At 49.6% G+C, this 23,979-nt stretch overlaps 1 protein-coding gene across 1 annotated transcript; it reads right to left on the bottom strand.

The window, feature by feature from the left end:
• Window positions 1-13,762: 13,762 nt before the first annotated feature.
• Window positions 13,763-22,412, bottom strand: TRIB1 (tribbles pseudokinase 1). The gene is made up of 3 exons (XM_010344245.3): window positions 21,224-22,412; window positions 18,584-18,876; window positions 13,763-16,176 (listed from the first exon to the last, which is right to left on the bottom strand). Exons 1-3 carry the CDS (start codon window positions 21,581-21,583, stop codon window positions 15,711-15,713), a joined length of 1,119 nt encoding a protein of 372 aa, XP_010342547.3. The 5' UTR covers window positions 21,584-22,412; the 3' UTR covers window positions 13,763-15,710.
• Between the last annotated feature and the right edge of the window lie 1,567 nt (window positions 22,413-23,979).

Here is a 23,979-nt window from a genome sequence, read left to right as displayed (position 1 = left end):
TGGGCTGCAGGAAGTGTACCCTCGTTAGCTATTGTGCCACAAGAGTACAATGAACAGACGAAAACACAGAAATTCATCCCTTACACATTTGGGGGTCATCCTTGCTGTGTCTAATTTCCATTGGCTGGAGCCAGAACTCACAATCTAAACTAAAACCTGATTGGCTAATAACTTAAAATTTTTCTAAACTGGTCTGGTAAAAGCAATGGAGAGCTGGGACCTGCCTGTGCGCACATCCAGCACAGATATCTTGGTTACAAGGACATAGAATATACTATGTGCCTGTAAGCATGGCATATCTAACAGCGACATAGGATAGGGCTTAACAAAGTTATTAGCACACTTAAGATTTATTCTTTAACAAGAAAGGAAACCTTAAAAAGGAACTTCTCTACTGCCCACACACAACAAGCACTTTCTGGCTCCAGGACCTTTACACCTGCTGAGTTCATTACCTGGAACTCTGTCTCTGACTCTCCTCAGGTCTCTACTCAAATGTCGTCTCCTCAGAAGAGGCCTTCTCTCTGCCATTCTATCTAAAATAGTGTCCCCAACCTGTTACTCTGAGTACTAGAGGTGCTGATAGCTGGACAAGATCAGAGAAGCCAGATTGCTCTCTTCATGTAAGCAGGAGGCTAGAAGATGGCCTGGCTTCCATGGTTCCGTGGCATGTAAAGCACGTAAATAAACACACAAAGCATATAAATCAGCAGGACTCTGGGCAGGAGAAAGGAACAGAATGACACTTTCTCTAGTGTTTCTCCTCACTCCCTCCATCCTGCCATCCAGTGGCACCTAGGGCCACTTGGAACACAGGTTGAAAACTACCACTGGCCAGGCGCGGTGGCTCACGCCTGTAATCCCAGCACTTTGGGAGGCCAAGGCAGATGGATCACAAGGTTAGGAGTTCGAGACCAGCCCAGCCAACATGGTGAAACCCTGTCTCTACTAAAAATACAAAATTAGCTGGGTGTGGTGGCAGTCACCTGTAATCCCAGCTACTCACGAGGCTGAGGCAGGAGAATCATTTGAACCTGGAAGGCGGAGGTTGCAGTGAGCTGAGATTGTGCCATTGCACTCCAGCCTGGGCAACAGGGCAAGACTCCTTCTCAAAAAAAGAAAAAAGAAAACTACCACTCTAGAACCTTGCTGATTTCGTGCTCACTTTGGCAGCACATCTACTAGAACCTCCCTGATTTAATCGTTACAGAAATATTCATATTTACCACCGTTAAGCACCATTCCTGGTACTAGGTGTCCAACAATATGCAAACAGATAGACGTGATGGATTTCACTTTTTTGGGATGACTTGCATGCAGTGAGTGCTTACCATGTGCCAGGCACTGTTCTGAGAGCTTTTCATGTATTATCTCATTTAATTCTCACCACAACCCCACAAGACAGCTACTGCCATTGGCTTCATTTTAGAGGCAAGGAAACTGAGGCCTAAGGAAATTAAGTAACTTGTCAAAGGTCATACACTAGGAAGTGGCAGAGCAGGATCTGAACACAGTTAGAAATCCTGCCTAGTTCTAGCTGATGTATGATCTTTCTTTCTTTCTTTCTCTCTCTTTCTTTCTTTCTTTCCCTCTTTCTTTCTTTCTTTTCTTTCCTTCTTTCTTTCTTTCTTTCTTTGACAGAGTCTCACTCTGTCACCCAGTCTGGAGTGCAGTGGCATGATCTCGGCTCACTGCAACCTCTACCTCCTAAGTGCAAGTGATTCTCCTGCCTCGGCCTCCCAAGTAGCTGGGACTACAGGCAAGCACCACCATGCCCGGCTGGTGTATGATCTCAGGAGGTACACGTGAGCCTGTCTGAGAAATGTAGCCCCTCTGCCTACCTCTCCAAGACTGGGCTCCAGGTGACACTGGATTTCATGTGACTTTGAGTTGATGCAAGTGGCATTTTGTGCCTGCAGACGCTGAAAGGCTCATCTCTGGGTATGGGATAATGTTCCGTCTGGCCCAGGTGCTGAGTTTATTCTGGTCACCGCTACACCGTTTCGTCTGCTGTTGGGAAGATGACTGCGTCCAGCAGTTCTGCTGGTGTTACTGACATGACAGGGTGAAATTGATATGTCTGCAACCAGAACCTCAGCACCAAATTAGGAAGCAGAGTGGGGACACAGCCAGATGAATGCTGAGTAAGAGTAGATAGCACAAATTCTTCCAGCAGGAGGAAGGGAGGGAGCTTGGAGGTCGTGTACATCCAAGCCACCCATTTTGCTAACAGGGAAGCTGTGGTCTCGAGAGAGGAGGTGGCTTGCCTAGCATCCTCTCGACTGTGTTCCCGGGCTCCTGCCATTGCGTCCAAGGTGGAGAACAGTGGTGGGATTGGAGGCAGGGAGGACAAGTTCTTCCCCACCTTCACCTCCGTGTAGCTGTGTGAACTTGAGCAAGTCACTTCACATCTGAGTCTTGGTTCCCCATGTGTACAATGGAAATGATAATATCCCTCAGGGAGGCTGTCAGCATTCCAGGAGGTGATTCATTCAACTGTGCCAACACCAAGCAGCTACTCAATCGTACCAGCTCCTTTCCACTCCCCTTCTCCTGGATTTACCCCAAATATACTGATCTTCAGGATATTAGCTCATCAGAACCAAGCCTTAACAGGTCACTGTTTGCAAATGGCTTTTGCTGGGCTTTGTGACTCACGCCTGTAATCCCAGCACTTTGGGAGGCTGAGGCAGGCTGATTGCTTGAGCCCAGGAATTAGAGACAAGCCTGGCAACATGGCAAAACCCCATCTCTACAAAAGATACAAAAATTAGCTGAGTGTGGTGATGCATGCCTGTGGTCCCAGCTGCTTGGGAAGGTGAGGTGGGAGGATTGCTTGAGCCCAGGAGGTCTAGACTTTGGTGAGCTGTGATCACGCCACTGCACTCTAGCCTGGGCAACAGAATGAGACCCTGTCTAGAAGGAAGGAAGGACTAAGGAAAGAAGGAAGGAAGGGAGGGAGGGAAGAAGGGTGGAAAGGAGGAGTGGGTTTCAACCTGGGCTGTTCTAATTGTGTTCTAAAGGCCAGCAGCAAAAGCCTTGCCCAGGAACTGGCTGGAAATGCAGAGTCTCAGGCCCCACCCCAGCCCTGATTAACAGAATCCTCATCTTAACAAGATCCCCCAGCCCTACTTACAGGAAGCACAGCCTAGCACATTTGTAATGAATTGACGCGTTGATTTTGACCTTCTTTGACCCCAGTTTTTTGTTTTTCAGTTATTTTATTTTATTTTATTTTATTTTATTATTTTTGAGATGGAGTCTCGCTCTGTCATCCAGGCTGGAGTGCAGTGGTGCGATCTCAGCTCACTGCAACCTCAGCCTCCCGGGTTCATGGGATTCTCCTGACTCAACCTCCTGAGTAGTTGAGACTACAGGCACGCACCACTACTCCCAGCTAATTTTTGTATTTTTAGTAGAGACAGGGTTTCACCATATTGGTCAGGCTGGTCTTGAACTCCTGACCTCGTGATCTGCCTGTCTCAGCCTCCCAAAGTGCTGGGATTACAAGCGTGAGTCACCACACCCAGCCAACCCCAGTTCTTGAAAGCCAACATTCTTAGCTGGGCATGGTGGCGCGTGCCTGTAATCCCAGCTACTCGGGAGGCTGAGGCAGGAGAATTGCCTGAGCCCAGGAGGCGGAGGTTGCGGTGAGCCGAGATCGCGCCATTGCACTCCAGCCCGGGTAACAAGAGCGAAACTCCGTCTCAAAAAAAAAAAAAAAGAAAGCCAACATTCACCGAGCACTTTGTACATGTCAGGAGTGTGGGAACTACTTTACAGGCATGATCTGATTTAAACTCCAAAATGATCTCAGGAGGTGGGAATTCTCGCCACCCATTTCACAGATAAGGCAACTGAGGAGGAAGCAGTTCATTTCCTCGGCAGGCAAGTACTAAAGCCACACTTCACACTTAGGGCCTCTGTGACGCCAGTGCTCTCACTTAACCACTTCTCCCCACAAGGAAGGTTTCTTAGCACTGGAGGTGCTGATGGCTGGACAAGGTCAGAGAATCCAGACTGCTCTCTGCTTTCCTGAACTAAGATCAAGGTCAGCAGACTCTCAGGCAGGGGAGGCTAGAAGGCTGCCAGACAGCCACGGTTTGGTGGCTCCTGGACACTGCTCTGCTCCCTGCCACTGTCCTCCCCTCCAAGCCACTGTGAAACAGTCAACAGTGACCTCCGAAAACCTGCACAGCAGCAGGAGAGACCAGGGGAAACAAAGGAGAGAGGGGAAAATGCATACTTAGGACAAGGACACTGACCGCTGACTGCCGTCCCAGATGAGACCCCCTCCAAACCAGGCCCTCAGCGTGTTTTATCACCAACCCTGCCCCTAGACCCCTGCAAAACACCCATTAATGATTATGTTCTCATTCTATGGATGAAAAAATCATGGGCCAGAGAGATGTTGCAAATTGCTGAAGGTCACAGAGGAAAGAACGAGCTGGTCTGGGATTCAAATCCAGGTCTGTCTGACTTTCCAGCTGTGTTCTTCCCACTTCTGAGGAATTTGTCTGAATTTCAAGCCTACTCCGTGGCACCTTGGACTGTGCATTACTCATGGAATCCTCACAGCCGCAGCTGTATAGGGTATCTGGTATTCCTGGCATTTCAGCTATTACTGCGCCTGAGGCATGGAGAGGTCACGTGACTTAATCTGGGTCACACGGCTGATTGACAGCAGCAGAGCTGGGATTTGATACCAGGTCTCTCTAGCCCTAAAGTTCAAGATTCTTTCTCTTTACTGACAGCTGCATGAGGAATTGGTGTTTTCCCCGAAAAGAGGTAAGGGTCTCGGCCGGGTGCAGTGGCTCACACCTGTAATCCCAACACTTTGGAAGGCTGATGTGGGCGGATCACGAGGTCAGGAGTTTGAGACCAGCCTGGCCAGCATAGTGAAACCCATCTCTACTAAAAACACAAAAAATTAGCTGGGCGTGGTGGCACGCGCCTGTAATCTCAGCTACTCGGGTGGCTGAGGAAGGAGAATTGCTTGAACCTGGGAGGCAGAGACTGCAGTGAGCCAAGATCACACCACTGCACTCCAGCCTGGGAGAAGGGGCAAGACTCCATTTCAGAAAAAAAAAAAAAAAAGAGGTGAGGGTCTCCACCCAGATAGACGGACATGATAGGACTTTAATTATGAGAATATAATCTGAAAGGCAGATGTTGGCCAGGCGCAGTGGCTCACACCTGTAATCCTAGCATTTTGGGAAGCTGAGACAGGCAGATTGCTTGAGCTCAGGAGTTCAAGACCCTGGGCAATATGGCAAAACCCTGTCTCTACAAAAAATACAAAAAAATTAGCCAGGCGTGGTAGCACACACCTGTGGTCACAGCAACTCAGGAAGCTGAGGCAGGAGAATCACTCAAACCCAGGAGGTGGAAACTACATTGAGCCAAGATTGCACCACTGCACTCCAGCCTGGGTGACAGAGCAAGACTTCGTTTCAAAAAAAATAGAGATCAGGCACAGTGGCTTACCCCTGTAATCCCAGCACTTTGGTAGGCTAAGGCAGATGGATCACTTGAGGTCAGGAGTTCGAGACCAGCCTGGCCAACATGGTGAAACCCCATCTCTACTAAAAATACAAAAACTAGTCAGGCATGGTAGCGGCACCTGTAATCCCAGCTACTTGGGAGGCTGAACCAGGGATAATCGCTTGAACCCGGGAGGCGGAGGTTGCAGTGAGCTGAGATTGCACCATTGCACTCCAACCTGGATGACAGAGTGTCTCAAAAAAAAAAAAGAAAGAAAGAAAGAAAGATGGACGTATACACAAATGACTGCAGCAATCACATGGTAAGAAAATATTCTTGGCCGGGCGCGGTGGCTCAAGCCTGTAATCCCAGCACTTTGGGAGGCAGAGGCGGGTGGATCACAAGATCAGAGATCAAGACCATCCTGGTCAACATGGTGAAACCCCGTCTCTACTAAAAATATAAAAAAAATTAGCTGGGCATGGTGGCACGTGCCTGTAATCCCAGCTGCTCAGGAGGCTGAGGCAGAATTGCCTGAACCCAGGAGGTGGAGGTTGCGGTGAGCCGAGATCGCACCATTGCACTCCAGCCTGGGTAACAAGAGCGAAACTCCGTCTCAGAAAAAAAAAAAAAGAAAAAAAAAGAAAATATTCTTTAGTTGACTCCCTGTGTTCAGATCTCATTTACTAGATGAGTGACCTTGGACAAATTATTTATTTATTTACTTACTTACTTACTTATTTTGAGGTGGAGTCTAGCTCTGTCACCCAGGCTGGAGTGCAGTGGTGCAATCTTGGCTCACTACAACCTCCATTTCCCGGGTTCAATTGATTCTCCTGCCTCATCCTCCTGAGTAGTTGGGATTATAGGTGTGTGCTTCCATGCCCAACTAATTTTTGTATTTTTGGTAGAGACAAGGTTTCACCATGTTGGCCAGGCAGGTCTCGAACTCGGAGGCTCAAGCTATCCACCCACCTTAGCCTCCCAAAGTTCTGGGATTACAGGCTTGAGGCACTGTGCCCAGCCTCGAGCAAGTTACTTAAACTCACTGGGTGTATGCTCACCTGTAAAATGTTTTTACAGGCCGGGCAAGGTGGCTCACGCTTGTAATCCCAGCACTTTGGGAGGCCAAGGCAGGTGGATCACGAGGTCAGGAGTTCAAGACCAGCCTGGCCAAGATGGTGAAACCCTATCTCTACTAAAAATACAGAAATTAGTCAGGCATGGTGATGGGTGCCTGTAATCCCAGCTACTTGGGAGGTTGAGGCAGGAGAATTGCTTGAACCCAGGAGGTGGAGGTTGCAGTGAGCCAAGATCTTGCCACTGCACTCTAGCCTGGGTGACAGAAGGAAACTCTGTCTCAAAAAAAAAAGGCTGGTCCAATGGTAGTGGGTTATCAGAACTTATTAACATTAGTGTCACTGAAGTTGGTATACAACCACCCACTGCTAAATTTGACTGGCTTTTTAAAAATTTTAAATTAAAATAAAGTTTTTATGGTTTTACATCTTTTTACACCTGTAAAACAGGGCAAATAAGAGTATCTTCCTCACACGGAGTTGTTGTGAGAATTAAATGAGACATGCTTGCAAAGTACCAAAATCAGGGTTGGACAAATAGCGAGTACATAATTCATGTGGATTCCTATCATCATTTTTATTATCATTATCTGTTTTGTCTGCTTCCAGTAGGCACAGGCTGTGCACTAGGGTGTCTCAGACAGACTGAGCGTTGGGGGCTGCCTATGAAATGTCACCCAGATTCTCTTCTGCAATGTAAACGTGAAAAAGATCTCAACCCGCAGGAGTTTAGAACCCAACTTAAACTCCAGCTACGGAGCAACAAAAACACGAATACAGAACAAGCATTGGCTGCAAATTGGCTGTTCTTTCCCCTCTCTGGAACTTGGCTCCCCATCTGTAAAATGGGAGGAGTGTAAACTAACCTGCTTCCTGGCCCCTGAGGGATGCCCCATCTCCCTGACCACAGAGGCGCCCTCCTGGTGAAGGCGGGAGCTGATCGCATGGTGTCTCTACCTCCCAGACCGCACAACCTCTCAGATTGGAGCTTAGATGAGAAATTGATTTGGAGTGTACGCAAGCCCTAACCCCTAACTCCCTTCCTCTTCACACTGCGGCCAGGCCCTGCTTGCTCCCACTGTCTCCTGGCTAATGAGGCGTGGCATGAAAATGCATGAGTGCATGGCACGTCCCTCAGACTGGCTCCCTGTGCTGTGGCTGACCGAGGCCGATGACTGCATGACGGAGCTGATGGAGACAAAGGTCAGACCTTGGAGCTGATTTTTCAAAATGCCATGTCCTATGTCGAGAAAAGTTTCTGACACATTCCATGGAAGCAGGAAGCACACTCACTTCATATGGCTCTAGCCACATTCTAGATCACTCAGATCATACCAACCGGCACCCGGGAAGTTCCAGCTTCAGGTGAAGGCCTGAGGGTGCTTACAGCAACTTGGCTAGTAATTTCCCAGTCTCAGCCTTAGTTTCCCCTGGCTGAGAAAGGGAAAAGTGCAAACTAAATCTCTTTTTAAAAATAAACTTTTGGCTGGGTGCGGTAGCTCAGGCCTGCGATCCCAGCACTCCGGGGGTGGGGGGCAGTTGGATCACCTGAGGTTGGGAGTTCGAGACCAGCTTGATCAACATGGTAAAACCCCGTCTCTACTGAAGATACAAAAATTAGCCAGCCATAGTGGTGGGCACCTGTAATCCCAGCTACTCAGGAGGCTGAGGCAGGAGAATCACTTGAACCAGGGAGGCAGAGGCTGTGGTGAGCTGAGATCACACCATTACACTCCAGCCTGGACGACAGAACTAGACTCCATCTCAAAAAAAATAATTAATTAAAAAGTAAACTTTTTATTTTGGAATAATTTTTAGAGTTAAGGAAAAGTTGCAAAAATAATATAGAGAGTGCCTGTATATACCTCATTCAGTTTCTTCTAAGACTACTATTTTACATTACCGTGGTACATTTGTCATAACTAAGAAACCAACATTAATGCATTATTATCGAACTCCAGATTTTACTCTGACTTCACCCATTTTTCCAGCAATGTCTTTTTTTCTGTCGCAGGATACCATATTGCACTTAGTACTAAATTATTTATATAGTTCACTCCCAGTTCTAAAAACAGACAGCAGTAGGCCTTCATTTTAAGCATATGTGCAATTAGCAAACAAACTCTGTGCTGTGTAACTTTGGGCAAACCACCTACCCTCTCTGAGCGTCAGTGTCTCTAAGTGTCTTTAGCTGCAAAAGGGGTATGATAACAGTACTGCATTCCGGCTGGGCATGGTGGCTCCTGCCTGTAATCCCAGCACTTTGGGAGGCGGAGGCAGGCGGATCACCTGAGGAGTTCAACACCAGGAGTTCAACACCAGCCTGGTCAACATGGTGAAACCCTGTCTCTATTAAAAATACAAAAAATAGCTGGGCGTGGTGGTATGTGCCTGTAATCCCAGCTACTCAGGAGGCTGAGGCAGGAGAATTACTTAAGCCCGGGATGTGGAGGTTGCAGTGAGCTGAGATTGTGCCATTGCATTCCAACCTGGACAACAAGAGTGAAATTATATTTAAAAAAAAAAAGTACTGCGTCAAGGGGTGCTGCGAGATTACCATTTTCTTATAATTTATGCAAGGCACTTACCAGGGCTCTTCGTACACTCCCTCAACATCTCTCACTGGTAGAAATCATAGACAGAAATCAGGGCTGACCCATCATACAGTACTCTCCCTAGTAAAAAAAATCTTCCAGCAAAATGGCAGCTCCAAAAAGAAGACATCAGCCAGCACAGTGACTCACGCCTGTAATCCCGGGACTTTGGGAGGCCGAGTAGAGTAGATCATGAGGTCAGGAGTTCGAGATCAGCCTGGCCAACGTGGCGAAACCCCGTTTCTACTAAAAAATTCAAAAATTAGCCAGGTGTGACGGCGCACACCTATAATCCCAGGAGGCTGAGGCAGAAGAATCGCTTGAACCTGGGAGGTGGAGGTTGCAGTGAGCTGACATCGCACCACTGCACTCCAGGCTGGGCAACAGAGTGAGACTCCATCTAAAAAAAACAAAAAGAAGACATCGTGTTGATGTCTGGCACATCAGACCCAGCACACAGGGCAGAAAAGGACAAAGATCTAAAGTCTTGCATGCTGGGGTTGGAGTTTCACCCACCCACTCATTTGCTCTGTGATCTTGGGCAAATTCTTCAGCCTCTGGATCTCAACAGCAACATCTGGTAAATGGGGACAAGGCATCCCCTCCACAGGGTTCCTGAGAGGGTAGAATGAGAAGCGTACCCCAAAACATCTGGCAGGATTAAGGAGTAATGCTTCTAGAACCACTGAGTTGTTAATTGCAATCAAATCCTTAGGGAATCTACTGAAATCTGATGTGGGCAGTTGCCATGGGTTAGTAATGAAATCCTGCTCCTCTTTTTTGGAGGGTGGTGGGGGATCCTCCTTTTCCAAGTCAAAGCTATGCTGAAAAGCCAACTCCAAAATCTTCATTGCTGCAATGCCTGATATGGTTTGGATATTCGTCACTGTCCAAATCTCATGTTGAATTGTAATCTTCAGTGCTGGAGGTGGGGCCTGGTAGGAGCTGGGGCCATGGAGATGGATCCTTCATGAATGGCTTTGGTTCATCCCCTTGGTGAGAAGTGAGATCTTGCTCTGAGTTCATACAAGATATGGTAGAGATCTGGCCATTCGAAAGTATGTGGCACTAGGCTGGATGGAGACAGTGGCTCATGCCTCTAATCCCAGCACTTGGGAGGCTGAGGCAGGAGGATCATTTGAGGTCAGGAGTTTGAGACCAGCCAACACGGTGAAACCCTGTCTCTACTAAAAATACAAAAAATCAGCCAGGCTTGGAGACAGGTGCCTGTAATCTCAGCTACTCGGGAGACTGAGGCAAAAGAATCGCTTGAACCAGGGAGGCAGAGGTTGCAATGAGCCGAGATCATACCACTGAATCCAGCCTGGGCAAGAGAGCGAGACTCTGTCTCAAAAAATAAAGAATTAAAAATTTTTTAAAAGATGAGCAAATAAGAACCAGGCAGACTGCTTATTCACAGTCACACTGCAAAAGAGCTTTGTAACTAGGAAGAGATCCTAGTCACAAGACTTTCACTTCTGTACCCTTAGCTCTCTGATGTAGAGGTCTGTTCACTCTGAGCTGCTGGAGAATAGCCATCCATCCACCTGCCAGTCCACTCACCCACCCACCCACCCATCTATCCATGTTGGCTTATTTATTTATTTATTTAATGTATATCTATCTGAAATAAAAATAGAGATGAGGTTTTGTTGTTGCCCAGGCTGGTCTCCAGCTGGCCTCAGGCGATCTTCCTGCCTTGGCCTCCCAAAGTGCTAGGGCTGAGATTACAGGTGTGAGCCATCACACCTGGCCCATGTTGGCTTTTGACAAATTTCTTGTGGAAGGCACTGTGCTGCTGCTGAGGAGCCAGGGAAGAACAAGACTGTCACAGTCCCTGACTTCCTGGAGCTTTCTATCCAGTGAGCAAGAACTGAGCCTCAGTCATCTATTTCCCAAGGGTCTACCCCCACATCTGGCACATGGTAGATGCCCAGTAAATGTTTGTTGAATGAATAATGGATGGCTCATCTTCCATAATGCCTACGCATTTATAATTGACATACTGGGCCATTTGAAGACATTTGTGGAGCTAAAAATTCAGTATTTGTATTTGTCCTGAACCACTTTCTCTCATCATTATTCTCACCAGGAGGCTTTGTGCGGTGGTGACAGACAGAGCCACAACACTGGGCACAGAGTCCAAAGATCTGAGTTCACATCCCAGCTCTGAGCTGCTTACTCATGAGTAGCTACTGAAAAGGCATTTGAACCTCAGTTTTTTCAGCTTCAGGGAAATATTTGACTTGCCTATTTCACTCATGTGCTGTGAATATAAATGGGGAGGAGAGGAGAAACTTCCAGAAAATGTGACATGAATAAAAGGTTATTGAGATGTTACTTGAATGACTTCCTCAAATGACAAGTATGTTGAGGATGCAAGGGAAAATAAAAGTGGCCAGCTTTTCAGCACACTCATGCTGACCTTACATAATTTAACTGGTTGCAATTGCCCCAGATTTGTTCCACTCTCAGAAAAGATTAAATGTATGGATTTGTGACATCACATGCCATCCCCGCCAGTGCCGGCCCATATCTTTGTCCATCTGGTAAATGCCACAACAGTACAAAGGGGTGTTATAACTTTAATTGCTTGCAAAGTATTTTGAAATCCTTAGATTAAAACCTTGGTGAAGTCCAAAGTGTTAGCATCCTGAATGCCCAAGTAGTCACGCTGAGCTTCGTCTGGGTTCACTGGAGCAGTGAGATGCTTCAACGTCTGTTGTGAGGTCTGCTTCAGGAACTTTGGGGTTTAAGGTCCTATTCATGGGATGGCCAGAGACCAACCCCCAACTTCTGAGTTCCTAAGCTTCCCCGGGCATTCGGCCATTTCCCACATTGCGTCTGAGATGCTTTTTAGATTTCTTAAGTTCCTGGGTCACAAGGCCTGAGCTGTTCTAACTTCAGTGTCATACGTCTGCTTTCCTGGGCGATCTCAGCCTGAGTCCTAAAAAAGGGCAATTGTGTCATCGCTACCTTCTGTCACCTCCTTCGTGTGAGTCCCGAGTTGATGAGTTCACCCTCATTCTAACCTATACAGGTTAGAGTTAAAATTCCATCCTATGATGGTTACACTAAGAGCAGGTACTAGGCAGAAATTGAAAGGGGCAGGCAGAGGTTCCTGAGGCCCTACCAATGTTTTGCTTTGCAGATCTGTTGGTTATGTCTGTGTGTTGTTTGTGAACATTCACTGATCTGGACACTTACATGTGCATTTTTCTGTTGTTACACTTTACAGTGTGAAGTATTTTTAAAAATCAATCTGGATGCAAATTTACTTCTTTATTTAGAATAGATCCTGAAGTGAAGCTATAAATAGTTAAGCTATAAACTCAATCAATAACCCTTTTCCATTCTCTACTTTTGTGATTCAAATTAATGTCACCTCAGTATTTTTCTTGCTTCCATTTCCATTTTCACACTTAAAGAAAAAAGTAAAAGAAAGAAAATGCCTTGCTTAGCCATTTTAATTAAGTCTAATGAAAGGGGACTGGTTCACAATCCGAAGTCCCAGGATACCTTTGGAGATCTGTGTGAAGCTCTGCAATGACAAAAAAAAAAATTTTTTTTTTGAAACTCTCACTCTGTTGCCCAGGCTGGAGTGCAGTGGCACGATCTCAGCTCACTGTAACCTCCACCTCCCAGGTTCAATCGATTCTCCTACCTTGGCCTCCCAAGTCGCTAGGATTACAGGTGCCCACCCCCACGCCCAGCTGACTTTTGTATTTTAGTAGAGACAGGTTTTCACCATGTTGGCCAGGCGGGTCTTGAACTCCTGACCTCATGATCCGTCTACCCTGGCCTCCCAAAGGGCTGGGATTATGGGCATGTGCCAGCGCACCCAATCCAAAATTTTGTTTTATGGCCAGGCATGGTGGCTCACGCCTGTCATCCAAGCATTTTGGAGGCCAAGGCGGGCAGATCACCTGAGGTCAGGAGTTCAAGTCCAGCCTGGCCAACATGGTGAAACCCCATCTTTATAAAAAAAATAAAATAAAATAAGTAATAAAAGACAAAATTTTTTTTTATGCATGTGACACTGTTCTCAGGAGTGGTCATAGCTTTCTCAAATTCCCAGAGGTCCATGGCCCAAAACAGGCAAGTTGATTTTTACAACTCAAGGTTAACTTATGCGTGCTTGTCTTCAAATATTTCTTGATTCTGATTCTGCTAAGAGCATAAAAAAATAGGCTGGGCGCGGTGGCTCACACCTATAATCCCAACACTTTAGGAGGCCAAGGCGGGTGGATCACAAGGTCAAGAGATCAAGACCAGCCGGCTAACACAGTGAAACCCTGTCTTTTAAAAATAAATAAATAAATAGAGCATAAACAAATAAAAAATGTTTCTTGAGTCTAAATCTAACCCAAAGCACCCACCAACTTGGTGTCACCAAATGGGCTTCATCCATGAAAATAAATTTGCCCACTGGAAAGACAAAGGCAAAAGTCCACCAAAGGTCATGGACGATCATCATCATCGTGTCTCCTTTTCCACCTGCCCCTTGCTGCCCACCCCCAACCAGATGGTAAGCCCTGAGGCCAGAGACCTTTGCAACCTCTGCGTGAAGTTGCAAAAGGCAAAGCAGACTGAACTCGAAAGAAATTCACCACGCCTATTTACGAAACCAGATTTATTAAAATGTCTCTACAAGTCAGAAACGGCCATCTCACTGTTCACATATATACACATATGTACACGAAGAACCTAGTGTTTCTAGCTTTCCCGGCAGAAGCGCCTGCCAACCCAGCGTCCTTAGCCGGATAATGTATCACAGATACAACAGTCGAGCAACCACGAGAGCGTTAGTGCGACAGAGGCCTCTGTCCTCCCTCTTCTCCAAGTCCCATGATTCTGTCAAGGTAATATTGCCAATAATCATTCACATTTCACGTGGTTTTAGACACGCAGGTTATCCAGACAGACACAGACAACAAAACAAGCCTCAAAGCCAGAACAAAACAAAACAAATCGGACATAGGTATAAAAGGTAAAATATATGTACAAAGTACACAGTACGTGAGGTATACACGGCATTCTCACAATGCATGTTAGTAGTTTGCCTAGGCGTAGCCCTTAAAGATGACTGCCTATGTTTGTGCCATTTCTCAAAATACAGTATGTTTTTGTTTACCCGTTTAACCACCTGATTTCAGCACTGTCCAAGACAGTTACTGATATTTCATCTGAACTTGCTTTTTAATGGAAGTTGCAGTTTCTCCATTAAAGCTCTGTCTTTTGGAGGGAGTGAGTTCCCATCTCTGGACTTATCGAACAGAGGCTGGATTCCCACCTATGAAAGAAGCCGAAGGGGGGATTTCTGCCTTGGGAGGTGGCAGAAAGAGGAAAGGGATTGGACCGGATGATTTTTGAAGTCCCTTCCAACTTTAAAGATTTGGGGTTTGCTGTTTCACTCCAGAAGCCGATTAGACAGATAAATTCAGAAACCACACATTTGAAATATTAACAACCCATCATGCAAATCTGCAGGTGCACACACAATGCCAGAGGCGGACCATATCTGGGAGGGGTTCAAGTATAATTCTGGAAGTTAGTCTGAGAATCAGAAGACTATCCGAAATTCACTCTCTTCAAAGCGCAGAGATGTTTAACGTCTGCTCTTGGGAGAGGCGGGTGGGAGCCTCCTTATCTTCCTCCTCCTAGACAGAACGCTCCACCCTGAGATGGTCTTGGGGAAAAAGTAAAGGGTGGGTCAAAAGGGTAGGTACTAACATATTTGGAAGGAACTTAAAAAGCGAATAGTTTCCAAGCACTCAAATTATTTCTTAAAATCTGGAGTCTCTCTGAGCTCAGAGTTCTGAAATCGTGGGGAGATGGAATCTTTTGTGATGCTGTTCCACGTTCGGCTGGTAAGTGCTTTTATAGCCAGAGGGGGAAGGTGTCAAGGTCAGGGAGAAGGCATTAGTGCGGATGAGGTCTGGCAGGAAACAGAGGAGAGTCTGGGTTCATGGTTCCATCAGGCTCCTGAGCAACTTAAAACAGTCTGCTCCAAAAACGGAGCAGAGTCACTGGTAAATGTGAGTGTGAAGAAAGGGTGAGTGTTAAATCAAAAAAGGAACCTTCCCATCAGAGAAGCAGCGGTAGCACGTCTAGCTACCAGAGATGAGTTCAAAGATGGCAGACTGATTGGCCCAATGTGTCACCCTGTTAAAATACGGTTATTGCCCAAAATATGTCATTGTGCGATCTGCTTTTTCTCCCATTTGAATGCTCGAGTTTATGACACACTTGACCACCGGGTGTAAGATGTCCATACTCCTGCCATCCACAAAAGGTGCGGAACTCCCAAACCCAGCAGAGAGAGTTGGCGAGAGTTCCTTAAGAGAAACAACTTTGAAGGGCAGCCAATCACAGCATATGCTGCTCAAATCAGTAAAGTCACTCCTCCCAACAGATAAGAGGTGGCGCCATGCCGAGTTCAGCAGCCTTCATCCTAAAGCAGTCATTATCTGGTTGATACCACGCCAAAGGGCCATCTTTAGAAATGGAAATACCAGGTGTAAGAATTATGAGGTTTCTGAGGTTTTGGGGATTAGCAGAAGAAGGAACTAATGTCACTGTCCTCCTGGTACTCTGGAACAATCTGGTCTGAAGTTCCTATTTCTGAGTCAACATACCCAGGTTCCAAGATGGACTCAAACCAGGGGTGCAGTAAGATCTCAGGGGCAGTGAGTCTCTCAGAGGGCTCCCGTCTCAAAAGACTGCGAATGAGGCACCTGGCTTTGGGGGAAATGTGTTCAGGAATGCAGAACTGTCCTCGCCGGATTTTGGAGAAAAGGGCACTGGGGTCCGAGTCATGGAAGGGGTATCGTCCAACCAGAAGGGTATAGAGCATCACCCCTAAGCTCCAGACATCCGCAGCCTTTCCAGAGTAGGTCCCGGTGGTGTTGAGGATCTCAGGGCTCACGTAGGCTGGGCAGCCGTGTTTGTCTGACAAAGCATCATCCTCCCCCTTGATGATGTGTGTGTCTTCCAGACTTTCTAGTCTGAGCTGGGTTCTGCAAGAGAGAGGAACCGAGCCATTATTTCCATACCAGCTGCTATGAAAAACAAAGCCTTCCCAATAACAGCGCCCACAGGCACTAACAGCAAAGGCTCAAGGAATGCTATTTACCCCCTCGCCCAGTAAGCAGCGCCTGCAACTGCTGAGGACTCGTGATTTCACAAACCGACACAAACTGCAATAAATGTTTGCAAAGTATCGACAGAGCGCCTGGGGTGGAGGGTATGATGCAAAGCCCCAAATAGTATTCATAATGCTAGAGCTTACAAGAGATATCCTAATAGGAGTTACACAATCTACTAAGTTCACATTGCAGAACTGGGAGCCTGTCTCGGGAGAGTGCTGCGTTCTCTACAAAAGCTATCAGGAAAGAGCAGCAGATCCTGCTTCTTCAGGGAGGGCCTGAGCATCCTACGAGCCCATCTTCTCTCTTATGCCACTGACTGCCAGGGCTCCCTGGACCCACACTGCATTACAGAACATGGAACCTGAAGTCACAGCTATTACACAGGTTTTCAGCAGGGGTGCCCACACTGATCCACGCGCACAGAATGAACTTTGTCCACCTGGGCCCAGGCTGTGACAGTTATGATGGGAAAGTTGCAAGGAATGTTAATTACATTTATTGGGGTGTTTAATTGCAAAGAACACTTTGCCTGGACAAAGAGGTTATGCCCACAAACAAAAGTACTAGGGATTTCAGGGAGGTGGGGCTCCTGAAATTCTTACACAGGGACTTAACACTCCCCTCGATGGCACATCAACATGTGGGCATATTTATTCTACAGGGGGGTCTGTCTTCAGGTAACAACTAAAGTCCCAAAAACCTCAGTCAAAGGCTCTCTTATGAAGCTGAAGGTGCCTCCTCATTCAGAACCAACCACCCAAGTCTCCTGGATCCCCTAAAGCCCAAAGCCAGTTGGGAAAGCTCTAATATCTGGTGAAACCCTGCCTCTGCCTGCTTCTCTGAAATCACCCTGTTTCAGTAAGTTGCTTGTGAAGTTAAATGCAAACATTTGGTACTAGCTGATGGGTCAATTCCTTTTCCTCTCAAAGGTCTGGTATTTCTTTTTTCTTCCTGCCTTCCTGTTCCCTGGAGTGTAGTATACATGTGCTAACTTCAGTGTGTCCTCAGCGTGACCTCCCTGTCGTTATGTAAAATACCCATTGGTTCTGTAAACGGAAAATATGACTCAACCCACACTGTCTGCCCCTGATTGGCTGCTACAGCACTAAAACCCTGCACCTGTGTTAGTTACACGAATAGCGTCAGCCTGACATTGCTTAACCCTCAGGTTGCCAAACCCCATGCCCATGACATTCGCCTGTGCAATGCAGATTTCAAAAGCTAGTAAGGAGGTGTGTAAGGCATGTTTCAGAAAATGCATCACCGTATCAAAGGAGCGTGTTCCAGGAATTAGAAACTTCTTCACTGCCAACAGTTTGCTTTTCTTTGCTAATCAGTGTGTTCCAATAATTATTGCGAGGTCAGATACCAACTCATGCTTTATGACAGCTCAACCCTGTACTGTTTTGTATGCTCTGGAGTCAAAGGTAAAAATGCACAGGTGAGATAAGCCCACTTCTTACACAAAATAACTCACTCTCACCTCTACAACGCTACAGCCTCACTGCTCTTAATCTTTCCACAAGGGATGTGGGCCCCAGCTCTTAAAATCAAGTGTGGTCTATCCCATGCGGCTTCCTGAATTCTCTAGTCTGAAACCTCAGCTTTGAATCTTAATGCCTCATTACCCTCTTATCAAGCTCATCTTGTTCTTTATGAGGTAAGCTATGATCTATATTTAGCAATCCATCCTAGCCAACTTCCATTTATTATTCAGTGCGGCTATTTTCTGAAGACGTATCCAAATAAGATGTCTAAAAAGTCACCAGAGAATGTGACGCAAGATGGAGGGCCCGGCCTGAGACGGGACAGGAATGCAGTGTGAAAGAAGAGGCTGGGAATTCTGCAAATATGACAGTCTCACTAGCTCTGTGAAACCTTCTAGGGACAAAGCAACACTTGGCATAAGCAAAGATTTGAACACTTCCTTTAGAAGGCAATATTGTAAAGGGCGGTCTAATATTTGTACCCCAAACAGCTGACCTTTCTGATAACAATGGGGAATTAACCTGATCCTGGCGGAGGAGAGGGGAGGGCGCCCTGTCAACACATGCCATCCCACAGAAGCGCCACAGTGCCCCCAGGCCCCGTCCAAGAGAATGCAGAATAAACCAACCTTGGCTGTGACTCCTGAGGAACAGAAGCTCTAAATACTAAATCTGGGACATATGAGCCCTTGACTTTGTTTTGCACCAGCACACAGCACCTCACTACATGACCTGCTCCTTCCATTTGGTTCCAAAAGGCCACAGGAGAAGCCGTGGCGGCCGCTCACCTCTCCTCCGTGGAGAAGACGAACTTCCTAAGCTTCAGGTCTCCCAGTACGATGGCTGACTGGTGGCAGTGGGCGACGGCGGAGACAATCTGCTTGAAGAGCCGAGCAGCCTCCTCTTCTCGCAGCCTCTTCCGGCTCCGCACATAGGAGTGCATGTCTCCAAAGTCCTTCTCAAAGAAGACGTAGGCCTTAGTTTCCCCAAGGATCACCTCCACGATGCCGGTAATGTTGCTGTGTGATGGCAGCTGGATGTAAGGCCTGATTTTGTCCTGGTAGTGTTTAATGGGGAACACCTGCAGAGAGAAGGGGGCCCATTTAGGGGCTAGAACAGCAAAGGTGGCTCCCAAACCCCTTACCGAGCTGAGCCATAGTTCTCAACCTTTGGGCTTAGGATGTAAGTTCCATTCACCTACTCCCTTTCCTCTGAAGCCTTACCTTCCGCAGCCACAGCTGCTCCCGACGCCTTTAAAACCAGTAACCCCTAGGGCTCTAGAGTTGCAAACACTGAAAGGGTTTCCCACATTCACGCAGATTATTTGAAAGAACTGTCTTCTGGCCGGGCGCAGTGGCTCACACCTGTAATCCCAGCAGTTTGGGAGTCCAAGGCCGGCGAAGCATGAGGTCAGGAGTTCGAGATCAGCCTGGCCAACATGGTGAAACCCTGTCTCTACTAAAAATACAAAAATTAGCCAGGCGTGGAGGGAAGTGACTGTAAACCCAGCTACTTGGGAGGCTGAGGCAGGAGAATCACTTGAACCTGGGAGGTGGAGGTTGCAGTGAGCGGAGATCGTGCCATTGCACTCCAGCCTGAGGGACAGGGCGAGAATCCTTCTCAAAAAAAAAAAAAAAAAAAAGAACTGTCTTATGTTCCGGTCTTCCATCAGCTCCTGACAGCTAAGCAAAGCCCCCACCCTCGGGGTGGCCCTGCCCTGTTTGGAGGCCACACTCGTGAGTGGCTGATACGACACCCCATTATGTCCAGGAACTGAAAAGCGGACCCTAGACATGCATATGCATGTGCCTCCTGCAGACCCAAACGTGCTCAGCACAGAAAGGGCACAGAATGTGGTGACTCTGCAGCCTCCAAGGGGAAGCAGGGGCCAGAAAACATGCAGAGTTGTCATTAATCAGAAGGAGCAGATGACTCCGAGGGGGAGGCAGGAACAATGCAGCCTTAAGCAACCTGCCTAGAGTCTGACTCAAGTGTAAGCAGCCTTGAGTTACAATTCTCACAGGACGGGTATGGGATCCCGCAAATGGCTTTTTCATTTGTTTGTTTATCCCCCCACACACCCGACCCCACCCCTAGAAATGAGTAGTATCTCCTCTCTTCTAGAAAGCTGGCTGGTCTCTTTAAAGGCCTTTTGTTTAGTCCAGTTACTCATATCCTAGACTCAACTGGAAACGGTGACACACGGGCTGTCACCATCTGGATTCAGCTATTATCTGCTCAGAGGAACTGGAAGGGTTGCACAATGGCCAGACTCACCCCACCTCTGAGGCCTGGCTGCTCTGGTACCAGCTAGAAAAAGCCCCTGTTGCCCCCTCCTCCCACCCCACCCCATCCCACCACACACACATGCCTCTCCCACAACAGCTCTTAACCCCGGCCATGAAGAAGAAAAGCCTTTTTTTTTTTTTTCTCCTATTAAACTAGGCTTGATCGTGCGTTTGAAATTTCATTCGAGTTGGACAGTAGGTGGCAGCAGCGAGCCCCGGGACGCGGTCCGGGTGTTGGGAGTGTCAGGTGAGTTGCGGAAAACCCAGAAGCGGCTTAACCGGAGGTGATCCTATCTTTCGGGTAAAAAGGAGCAGCCCGAGGGTGCTCTGGGGTGACTCAAACAGGGGTGTCAGGCTCGCAGAAAGTAGACTGTGGGAACGTTCTGCGTCTACGGGCGCAGGAGGAGGACTCAGCAGATCGTTTCTGGGTGCTCTGTCTCCTCCTGGATGGGATCCCTATGTTCAAAGGAAAAATCGCTGGCTGGAAAATAAAGTGAATCGAAGCGAGGGTTCCTGACCGGTGCGGGCTTTCCAAAAGTTCTACTCCGAACAGATTCCTCTGCCTCGGGTGGAAGACTCTGGGACTGCTCCCTTGGGAGGGCGTGTTCTAGTCGCAGCGCCGAGTCAATTCGGAATCCCCAAGGCAGTAGCCGGACACAGTCTTCCAGCCCCCTTACCACCCACAACTAAGCCCGGCAAGAGAGCTGCCAGCTGCTTCAAGCTCCTAGGAGGCACCCACTGCAGGGCGTCCTTCCAGGACATGGTGGGGCGGGGGGGAGCGGGGGGTTGCGGGAGGTGGAGAGTGAGGAGAATGAGAGAAGGGGAATGGCATGGCCCTGGAATCCATTTCAATTCCACAACTTATATGGAACGCCACGCGCTACACTGGGGCGCTAAGGAAAGGAACAGAGAGAAAGCAACTCAACACTGCACTTCCTCTAGGCGCCCCTTTATACCACTGCATGGGAAACCCCCCCCCAATCCACAAAAAGGTGAACCTGGTCAGTGGGGTCTTATCGGACCCAATCCACTGATCCGTCCTGTGTCCAACCCAAGCGTTGGCCGGACCCCAAAAACCTTTGCCGACCACCCTGTCCCAAGCCCCCGACCCCAGCCGGGTCCTGGCCCGGGAGCGCCTACCTTGCAGCGCAGCTCGCGGCCAGTGTGGATGCACAGGGCCCGGGACACATGCTCGCGCTCGGCTAGGGGCAGCAGCAGGTAGTCGGCGATGCGGCAGGGCCCCGGCGCGCTCCCGGAGCCGCCGCCGGACCCCGGCGCAGCAGGCGGGGGCTGCGGGGTGCAGGGCGAGCCGGGGGGGCTGAGGTAGTCCGGGGGACTGGAGCACTCGGAGAGGCGCGGGCACTTGGCCGCCACGGCCGCCGAGTCGTCCGCGTCCAGCAGGCGTTTGGCCGGGACACCTCGGGCGGCGGGGAACAGCAGGGCCGGACCGCGGGGCTGCGAGGCGCCGCTCATGGCAGAGCGCACCGGACCCACCCGCATCCCGTCCTGGGCCGGGGCAGCCCCGGCTTTGTAAGTCCCGGGATCCGCGCGGGAAGGCGGTGAGGGCTTGGCGCCGGCGCCGCGACTTCTTCCACCCGGGGGGATGGAGTTTGCAGACGGGGCTGGGCTCGGCCCCCACGAGGGGCAAAGCAGGAGCCGCTCCCCGGCGCTCGCGCTGCACGCGGGGACCACGCTGGCTGTGCGTCCGGGAAGCGGAGGCCGGCTCGGGTTCCCGGACCCCCGCAGGCAAGGGCTCCGGGAGCCTGGCTGGGGGTGGCCGCCACTATTGTTGCCGAGGCTGCCGACAGACAGTCCGGGAGGCAGAGGCGGCGGCTGCGGCGGCCGGCAATCCCGGGGTCCCGAGCCGCGAGGACAGGACTCGGCAGGCTCGGCGGAGCCACGAAGCAAATGCACTTCCCAAAGCGATGAGTCTCGAGCACAAGCCGGGGAACTTTTTCGCGGCGCTCGGGATCCTGCGCGCTCCTGGGCTCCGGGAGTGTGTGAGAGCGAGCGAGACGCGCTCAGAGAGAGTGACTGCGAGTGAGTGTGTGCGCTGCACCGATCCCGGCCAGTGCACTCCTCCTTCTCCTTTTCCTCCACCTCCTCCGCCTCCCGGTGACTCACGCTGTATACACACACACTCACAGGCCGGGCTGTGTAAACAGTTGGGAAGCCGGGTTGTGCAATGAGGTGGCTGCGACGACTCCGGCCCCGCCGCCCGGCAAGCAGTCTCCGGAGCGGAGGGAGGAGACTGGGGGGAGGGGAGAGGGAGCGGGAGTTGGGGGGATGGGGGTGGCCCGAGGGCTGGGGATGCTCAGGGCAGCGCGCGCTCGGGCGCAGGTGGTGCACCCAGGGCCGGCCTGGGCGCGCGCACACGCCCCCCGGGCTGGGCTGGGCTGGGCAGGAGGCGGTGCGCGCCCTCCGGCCGGCCCCCAGCTCAGCGCGAGAAGCCGAAGGAGGGGGCGGAGGAAAAGTTCCCGTGACGTCAGGGTCCCGGGAAGTAGGCGGGGGGGCGGGGCCTCGGAGGGAGAAGCGACCGCTGATTGGTGCGCGCGCCTCATTCACAGCAAGCACAATGGGCGGCGGGCGCGAGGCGGGAGCGCGCACCACGGTCCTCTGCACCCGCTGCTCGCTGCAGCCCGGCGGCGACGCCTTTGGCCCCGGGATCCCCCCCACCGCCCAGCGCCTGGGGAGCTCCGGTTGGAGCCGTGGGCGCCGCCGAGGCCCGGTTGCAGCCGGAGGAAGTCGGGGATAGGGAGGTGATGAATTCCAGAATCAGTCATTCACCCCCACGCGGTAGTTCCGGGGAAGACCTGTGCGTGGTAGTGGATGTGGCTTTTTTCCCCCTTTTCCTGCTCCCTCCCAGTTCTAATCCCCAGCGTCTGTTCGCTTCCACAAATAGAACCTTCTGTTGGATGAAAGAAAAGCAAACACTGGGCCTTCTGCGCTGCCTCCACCTCCACGCCCCCCCCACCCAATCCCCCGCGCCTGCCGCCCGCCCGGATTGCACGGAAATAGCTTCTCCTGGCTCCCGGGCCGCCCCTTCGCGGTGACTCGCAGAAAGAGCTTCCTGAGCCAGGGCCGGTGGGAAACAAAGGATGTGGAGAGCGGGCGGAAGGGGCCCACGTGGCTGCGCCGGATTCCTGCTCCCTCCCCAGCCTCCACACGCGCTGCTGGGTCTAGGTCCTGAGTGCCAGCCCGGGTAGGTGGGTAGGCTTGTGGAAGTCCTTCTGGCCACTGCCAGGGATACCGCCTGCAGCCGGGCAGCCCCGCCAGGTGGTGTGCGTGCATTCATGCCGCGTGATTTGGGTTAGCATGAAAGTTGTGCATGAAACAGCTTGGAATCTGTCGTTTTTCTTTCTTTAGAGAACCAGGTCAGTCTGGAGTCTCTGGACACCCAACAGTATAACTTATCAGAGAGCTAGCTCTTCCTCGCACTTCTGCTAAATACTTAATTTTCTAAAACCAGGTCGAGCCCCAAGAATAAATCAATTTCCTGATTAATTCTCCATTCATTCAACAAATACTAATTAAGCATCTACTAAAAGCTAAACACTGGGAATCAGAAGATGAAAATTAAAATAATAGGGCTGGGCGTGGTGGCTCACGCCTGTTAATCCAAGCACTTTGGAGGCCAAGGCAGGCGGATCACCTGAGGCCAGGAGTTCAAGACCAGCCTGATCAACATGGTGAAACGCCGTCTTTAAAAGAAAGAAAGAAAGAAAATTAAAATAATAATAGCCAATATGAATCGAGGCCTGCAATGTGTGGGGATACTATTCTTAGCACTTTACATATATTACTTCAGTTTTCCAACCACACCATGGGGTTATTTTTTGCCCCATTTCACAGGGAAGAAACTGAAGGCTTAGGAAGATGAAGTCACTCTAGGCAAG

The sequence above is a fragment of the Saimiri boliviensis genome, chromosome 15, assembly GCF_048565385.1.
Source record: "Saimiri boliviensis isolate mSaiBol1 chromosome 15, mSaiBol1.pri, whole genome shotgun sequence".
Taxonomy (NCBI): Eukaryota; Metazoa; Chordata; class Mammalia; order Primates; family Cebidae; genus Saimiri; species Saimiri boliviensis.
This window is presented reverse-complemented; position numbering and strand designations above follow the sequence as displayed.

Coding starts and splice junctions, on each gene's coding strand:
- TRIB1 (XM_010344245.3), bottom strand. CDS start 21,583: ATGCGGGTGGGTCCGGTGCGCTCTGCCATGAGCGGCGCCTCGCAGCCC. Junction 18,877..21,223: donor GCCGCGAGCTGCGCTGCAAG/GTAGGCGCTCCC, acceptor TTCTCTCTGCAG/GTGTTCCCCATTAAACACTA. Junction 16,177..18,583: donor GTCTTCTCCACGGAGGAGAG/GTGAGCGGCCGC, acceptor TCTCTCTTGCAG/AACCCAGCTCAGACTAGAAA.